The 7,810-nt window shown below is 35.0% G+C and overlaps 1 protein-coding gene across 1 annotated transcript in view; it reads right to left on the bottom strand.

Annotated features, from left to right (window-relative positions):
• Nucleotides 1-7,338, bottom strand: part of LOC131544046 (transmembrane protein 94-like) — a 19,600-nt gene extending 12,262 nt beyond the window's left edge. Inside the window, exons 1-9 of the mRNA XM_058781988.1 lie at nucleotides 7,275-7,338; nucleotides 6,299-6,495; nucleotides 5,809-5,960; nucleotides 5,253-5,355; nucleotides 4,476-4,562; nucleotides 3,844-3,960; nucleotides 1,894-2,070; nucleotides 1,514-1,793; nucleotides 485-658 (exon numbers count right to left, since the gene is read on the bottom strand). Of these exons, the coding sequence (XP_058637971.1) occupies nucleotides 485-658; nucleotides 1,514-1,793; nucleotides 1,894-2,070; nucleotides 3,844-3,960; nucleotides 4,476-4,562; nucleotides 5,253-5,355; nucleotides 5,809-5,960; nucleotides 6,299-6,495; nucleotides 7,275-7,338 (1,351 nt within the window). The remainder of the gene's footprint in view (nucleotides 1-484; nucleotides 659-1,513; nucleotides 1,794-1,893; nucleotides 2,071-3,843; nucleotides 3,961-4,475; nucleotides 4,563-5,252; nucleotides 5,356-5,808; nucleotides 5,961-6,298; nucleotides 6,496-7,274) is intronic.
• Between the last annotated feature and the right edge of the window lie 472 nt (nucleotides 7,339-7,810).

Genomic DNA, 7,810 nt, shown 5'->3' on the forward strand with positions numbered 1-7,810 from the left:
CTAAAAATCAAAACTGAAAATACAGAATTAAAAGCTAATTTAAAATATTAATAAAACAAATTAGTATATAAATAATACTAAAATTATGCTGTCCTACACAGTTTCAGTTCTAGTTTCATGTGTCTTGTCTCATGGTCTCTTTCCTCCCACATAATAATAATTTATACATTTATGAGAAATAGTTTCAAGAAATATAAAAAATTACATAAATGTTTCATGTCTACTTATTTATTTTGTATGCAGCTGGGCAATAAGTGGGATATTGTATTATCTACAAATAAAACCCCTCCACTAATGACCAGTTGGCTGTATGTTATCCCTTACATACTTTCACAAACTGTTTCTGTACACAATGCACAGTATACAATAAATAACATCCTAGCGATCTGTTTCTAACATATTAACTGTTTACTACTGGCTGTGATGTTGTAATGTCACAAACATCCAGAGATGTTGATGCATTTATACATGTGTGTGTGCTCACCGGTGTAAGTGTGGTGCACCAGCAGTGCTATGAGATGTGAGAAAGGAAGCCGTCTCATTGACACAGAAGGTGGAGCAATGTTCCCCGGGTCTCCAGGGCAGGAGATAGAGGGCAGGGTGTAGGCTGCCACACTCATTCTCTGCTCGAAAGGCTCCTTCGCAGAGGTGGAGAAGCCTGTAGATTTGCATATACACACACTGTCACCAATACAATGCAATTTTGCTGGATATTTATTTTTGGAAAATATGAAAGACAGGTTACAAGACACTCATCAAACAACAACCATGATACTACCATTATATATATATTTTTAAATAACCCTGCAATGCTATATAACGACCATGTTAAATATTAAAAATACCATGCCAGTATTTTTATGTAATGGGAAATATACCACACCATTCAAATGAATCTTGGTATTTACACTACTGTTCAGAAGTTTGGGGTCTGTTTTAGTTTATTTTAATGTTTTTGTCTCTTAAGCTGGACCTTACCTAAAATAAAAAATACAGTAAAAATGCAAAAAAAAAAAAAAAACCCTTGAAATATTATTACAATCTAAAATAATTTTCTATTTAAGTATATTTTAAAATGTAAGTTATTCTTGTGATGGTAAAGCTGAATTTTTAGCATTATTACTCCAGTCTGAGTCACATGATCCTTCAAAAACCCCAAACAAACAGTAGTGTACATAATATTCCAAGGTATTTCCAAGAATACCCTGGTACATGTTTACAAAATGGTGACATGTCCAAAAAACAAAGAAAGTGCTTTCTGTAAATGATGGTATTTACTGTACGTTACTCCATGGTACTTAATGTACCTTGCTTCTAATGTCCAGAAACATGGTTTTACCATAGTACATATGAAGAAACACTACTGATACTTTTTTGCTAGTGATACACACACTATATCCCTTGCTGTTTACTCTACTACCTCTTCTGCTTTCTCACAGTTGTGAAACTACCTTGACAAAAGGTGCGTTTCCCTGGAGCATTAAACACAGCTATTTCTCTGATCTGGCTTTACCCAGAATCCTCGGTAGATGGCAGAGGCCCCAGGGTGGGTGGACCGGCTGACATGGGGGTCGAGTGCGCACCAGCGCGGCATGGGTCAGGTGGTCGGAGAGGCGGAGTATGCGGGTGGCGACTCCAGGGTCACAGAGGACCAACTGCACAGCCAATCCCAGAGGCCGAAGAGAGGGGGCGTGACGCTGCCAGCATGTGTCATCAAACTGCACCCGTGTGTCATCGCACTGAGCCTGACCCACCGACAAACTTAACATCTGCAGACTGCAGAGTGAGCGGATCTTGAGAATAAAGACATCAGATGAGACCTTGTGAGATGTTATGACCCATGAAAGCAGACTCATTTTGATCAAAATACGTATATATTTTTTAATTTTTTACCTGAATGGCATCCTTTAGGCCAACCTCTTCAGTTTCTTTGCCTCTTTCTCTCTTTGCCTCTTTTTGCCTCTGTCTTTCTGTCTCTTGTGATGAGGTGGACTTGCTAAAGAACAGAATCTTCTCAGGGTTTGGACTGGGCCATGAGAGAATACCCTGCTTATCAACACAACACAGGACCTGGAATACATATACACAACCAAACACACACATACAAACAGTTTGTGACTTTTATTATTCTTAATAAATATTAAATGCAACATAAATATCATTATAAATCAGAGAGATGCCCAAACCAAAGTTGGTCTGTGGTGACGTTAGATTTGGCATATCTTCATATCGAATTTATATTTTTTGTTTACATTTTTTTAAGTTTTAATATAGAAAGTTTAAATATAGAAAACAATGTAAGTGAATTTTATTAAAAATAATTGAAAAATGTTAATTAAATTTAGTTTCAATACATATTTTTTCTATTTAATACATAATATAATATCACAATATATTACAACATTTACTTTTGGCCCTTTGTATAATTTTTTTTATTATTATTATTATTGCCTTTATTTAACCAGGAGAAAACCTCACTGATTAATTGGACACTGGAGTGTCCTGGCCAAGATATACAAATACACGTATGACAAACAACAGTACATCGCAACAATAAAATATTACAGCATTACAAGCATTTGCAAACCATTAAATCAATTTCTATTGCACGCAAAAAAAATGTTTTCAAATTACTAAGAGGCACCAACTGATTTAGCCGCAGTTTCGTATAAAAAAGTCTGGGAACCACAGTTATAAATATTAACTTTATCATTATTACAATCCCAAACCCCAACATTACATTTACAAAAATGCATCAGGGTAATACCACGGTATTTTTTGAATACCTTGGAGTGCCATGCAAATACAGTGAAAAAAATAAAACTAAAATTCTGCCCAATACCACTAAGACAATAATTTTATTTAATGTGATGACCATTATTATAATTAAAGATTTTGTGTAATTTAGTTATGCAATTAATACTTTGAAAATGACTAATAACAAATTCATTTTGATTATTAAATTATTCTATTGTGTTTATGTATTGTATTGAAATTACTAGTGTTTTAATGAGATTTGATTATGGCAAAGATAAGCTAAAATAGCATCCACAATTAAATATTCAACAAACCAATAAAATACATTACAAAATGTCTAATATTGGCCAATAACCATATGATCCCTACTGTGAATATGAGTATGGTACTATGATCATTCAGTACTATGGTTTTAACTTCTGATACTTTGTCTGCCTATTTTGTTATATTTATAAAGACATTTTCAGAAATCTAATCATAAGAAGTGCAGAGTAAACAAAGTTCACATTAGTTCATAAACATTCTTGCATACTGATACTGTGACAAACTGCATTCTGGTACACACTCAAAAGGTCTTATTACAGTATGGAATTACTGTGAGAGAGATAGAATAACATTAATGCCCCAACATCACTCAGGGTGTGTAGCGCAGAGAAACATAATGCAACGTACAGTACAGCAGGTAAGTTATAATTCCAACTGAATGCACACACATAAAAAGGTATGAATGCCACTGCATTAGATAAAATATTAAAACAAGCAGCAATTAATTTAAAGACAAATGCCAGTTGATTACTGAATGCAATGACATGCATATATTTAATTGTGCCTGATGTCTTTTGCACTTACAGTTACAGATCCCAGACTGTGTAGCACACTAGCAGTGTGGCAGAGTGTCGATGTTTGACCCCAGAACACTGAGTAACATTTCTTGCAGGTCAACTTCCACATTTCCTGTTCAATGAAATGAGGAAATCATTTTGGCATTCCAAATCATTACCAACAGTACATCCATTCACATGCTTACAGTTGTAAGCAATAAATATACAGGCAGCTATTGTGTGGTTTCCTCTTTATTGAACATACCCACCAGTCCGCTGGCTGAGAGCCCATCTGTAAAAGAACACGGGCCTCTCCGTACATGCACACAAGAACCCAAAGCAGGGGGAAAGTGAGGGGCAACAGAGGCAAAACACCATTCACCTGAAACACATTTCATGTATTTACTACGGATGCATTTATGTTTTGGTCAGTATTTTTAAATATACAATGTTAAGATTTTATTTAAAAAAATAAAAAACTACAGTTTGCATAAAGTTACATTTTATTTCTGTGAAATAAGGCATCAAAAAATATAACGCACAGCTTAACAAAGGGATAACTAGTTAGTGCTCAAACAGCTGATAAAAACATCATAATAATCCACAAGTAAGTACAAGTACTTGTGGATTATTATGATGTTTTATCAGCTCTTGGACTCTCATTCTGACGGCACCCATTCACTGCAGAGTGAGATCCATTCAATGCTACATTTCTCCAAATCTGTTCCGATTAAAAACTCACCTACATTTTGGATGGCCTCAGGGTGAGTATATTTCCAGCTATTTTTTATTTGTGGGTGAATTTGTGATTTTGATATGTCTCCAATATATCACCAATATATTTCTAGTATTTGCAAGTGTTTTTCAGTGTATGTGAACTGTTTTTGAATATCCTACAGGTAGCTGCAGGAGTGTGACAGGCCACGGTCCCACACCAGGAGCGCCAAACAAAATACGCAACAGATTCAGCACCAGAAGCAGCACCTGGAAAATGAAGGTCAGAAAGATTTGATGACTTATATACCTTTGGAAAAAATTGTATTTCGTTTGAAAAAAAACCGTCAAGATTTGTTTGTCAAATACTGGGGGTAGTTTCCTTTCTTATTTGGGCATAACAGGACAGAACGACTTGATATCATCTAATTTTCTCTGTTTTCCTGTTTAATTTTATTTCCGGTTTATTTGTAGCACTATGGGTTGGAGGTCTGGGGTATGTTATAGGTTAGTGTATATGGGAATTATATATTTAGATTCTGTATCTTGTATGTTGTGTTTAACTTTGAAAAACCCAATAAACATAATGTTCCAAAAAAAAAAAAAGAAAAAAAGAAAGATTTGATGAAGAATGACTGACCAAACAGGAAACAAATGCATATGCCAGGTACAAAAAGAAACATAGCATACAGCTCTTGAAGTTATTTATTTATATATTTTTCATTTTCATAGACAGTGAAAAAGCTATTGCAATCCATTACATCTATTACCACTATCAAAAAAGAAACACCAAAAGGTAGCATGGTACAATAGTACATTGTTTTTTTTAGGAAGAGTAGCATATGGAAATTCACACATACTTCACAAATACTTTGAATGCAATGTTAGTCACTTCTTGTAAAAAAAATCTGTCAAGTGCATCTGTCAAAATGTGAAAAGATAATAAAAAACAAGTCTTACCAGCACAAAAGGCGCTGGGCCTCTTTCTAGTAAACTTTGCACAGTAAATCGTTCATTATCCAGAACAGACACGGGTCTGTCTTGAGAAAGCTCCAAACACCTCCTACACAAAAAAGATTAATATAAAAGAGATGACATGTCAAATTCCGGGCCTTTTTCCATAAATCCTGCTCTTGTGAACATCCATGGGCTGTAGTTTAGGAGTTCAAGTGCATAGGATATGCTTTACCATTGTCTTTGATCATTTATGTCATGTTGTTACAAGCTGATCCAGTGACGGTGGTGTAATGATGAGGTATCATATTGAATGCAGTCCTTAAGCTCTTAAGTCCCTCTCTAGGATCTCTGTTTTGTGTCTGATAGATGAGCTAACATCAAAAGACTCTTATTCAAAAGTGAGTACAAGAACACCAGTGGAACACAATGGCACTTGTTAGATGAAACTCTTTCCCTTTCACTTGTACTTTAGGAGAAACATCTGATGCTTCCATAAAATATAATTGAGAAGTACATTAAATATTAAATGTTATTGGGGAAAATAAATAAATAAACATACTGAACCACCTCAGCCGCTGGAGTCTTTGTTACCCTGAAGAGCTGTGGTTGGAGCAAACGATGTGGGCGGGGCCTTCCACTGTCCAATGGCGAAGGGGGAGAGGAGAGATGACTAAACACATCACCTTGGGATAAAACAACATGCTTCTCTTCCTGTCCTCATAAACCAGAGACAAACCAAAAAAAAAAAAAATCACAACTGAGTCAGAGGTCTCATTTTATGCTTCATTTTAAACGTAATTTAGCTCCAATCAAACAATTTGGAAAATAACTACATTTATCCGTTGAAAATAGTATAAAAGGACAAAAGGTGCTGCCTCGGGTGGATTGTAGGGAAACTGTATTTACATAGCCATATTTATTCATAATAATGTTTCACACAAAATTTAAATTATGTTATTTGCCCATTCTCATTGTGTGCTATAATAGAAAATCATATGTCTTTTCACTTTCAGGTGAACTCTTCATTTAAGTGCCTCGTGTATTCTAACCTGAATTCCTCTTAGTTCAGTTGGCGCTTCACTGCCAGGGCGTAAAGAGATAATGTCACCCTCCACCAGGAGACTGACAGGTAGATTGACCAGTTTCCCGTCACGATAGGTCCATTGTCGTGAAACGGCTGGGGAGGGTGGGGCGAACAAGTCCTCTGTGCCTCTTAACCGATCAGAGGAAGGATGCTTCAAGAACTCTGTGATGCATTCAAAGAGTTTAGTTATTTTTCTTGCCAAAGTATTTTTTTAGCTAGCATAAGCTAACAACTACTCTACAGGGGAAAAAAACTATTGATGACAAAAGTAGCTTTCTACTGCTTTAAATTACTTTTTATAAATAAAAGCTGTAATTTGACCTAATATGTGTTCAAATATCTCCAAAACTATTCAAACTTATTTACTATATAAATAATTAAACACATGAAACAAATACGTTATTTAAATGTAATTAATTATTAGAATCATTTAAAAAAATAATCGCTGCATGTATATGCAATTGCAAGGTACTTCGAGGGTATGACACATAGTAGCTACTAGGCCAAAAATGTCGTGGTACTTTACTTGGGTTGGTAAATGTCTCTATTTGCAGTAAAGAGATTTTGCAGGTATTTGCAAATGCAGGTGTTTTCGTTGTTGGCCAACTAATGCATTCGCGTGTTTGAATTTAATAGAAGCCTTTAAATGTCTATTTCATTCAGCGTTCTTTCTGTTCTCTCTGTGCCAAGTATCCACCTTATTTTTCCCGTAAAAGCGTACAAGGCCATTTGTTAATTTAATGTGTCTGGCTTCCAGTGTCATCTGCTTCCAGCTATTTTTAGCTGTACAAAACAGCTCGTTTTGCTGCTTGATATCGAAAACTGGTGTTTCTTACCATATTATTTTAAATGTATTGTCTTAATTATAAACACACTGGGTTGCAACACAAACAATTTGACCATTTATTGCACTTACTGTATTCTTCTCGTTATTTCCCTACTGTGGCTAATGAAGCAGGAGTCTTGCACATTCACAGAAAACAGCTTGAGTATGAATGCTAGCATACTAGCATAGGCTACCACAATTTCTACCATAAAAAAGATATTTTAAAATTAGTAAGAGTAGTATGCTAGAATGCAGCCATGATAACACCATTTGAATAATTGAAAGGAACCGACTCAAAAGAATGATTACTTCATGAATTGAGCATGGATATAAAATACCGGATACTCAAATTAAATATTGTCACATACAAGACAACACTGTAGCATTTGTCTATTCAAAAATGAAAAGTTAACTAGATTTAAAAGCATATCTTTAAAAAAATACTAACCGCTACCGAGAAATTTTACTAACAGCTTTGTTATTTTAATAACCGCTATGCCACTGTTTGACACTGATATCTTTATATAATTTGTATAAATCATGAAGTGAAAGTGATATCGAGACCTTAAAGATCTAGATTCCTGCAGAGTTTAGGTCAACCATGCTCAAAAACACACTGCTAATTTTTCAGATCCACTTTAAATTTCCACT

The sequence above is a fragment of the Onychostoma macrolepis genome, chromosome 01, assembly GCF_012432095.1.
Source record: "Onychostoma macrolepis isolate SWU-2019 chromosome 01, ASM1243209v1, whole genome shotgun sequence".
NCBI lineage: Eukaryota > Metazoa > Chordata > Actinopteri > Cypriniformes > Cyprinidae > Onychostoma > Onychostoma macrolepis.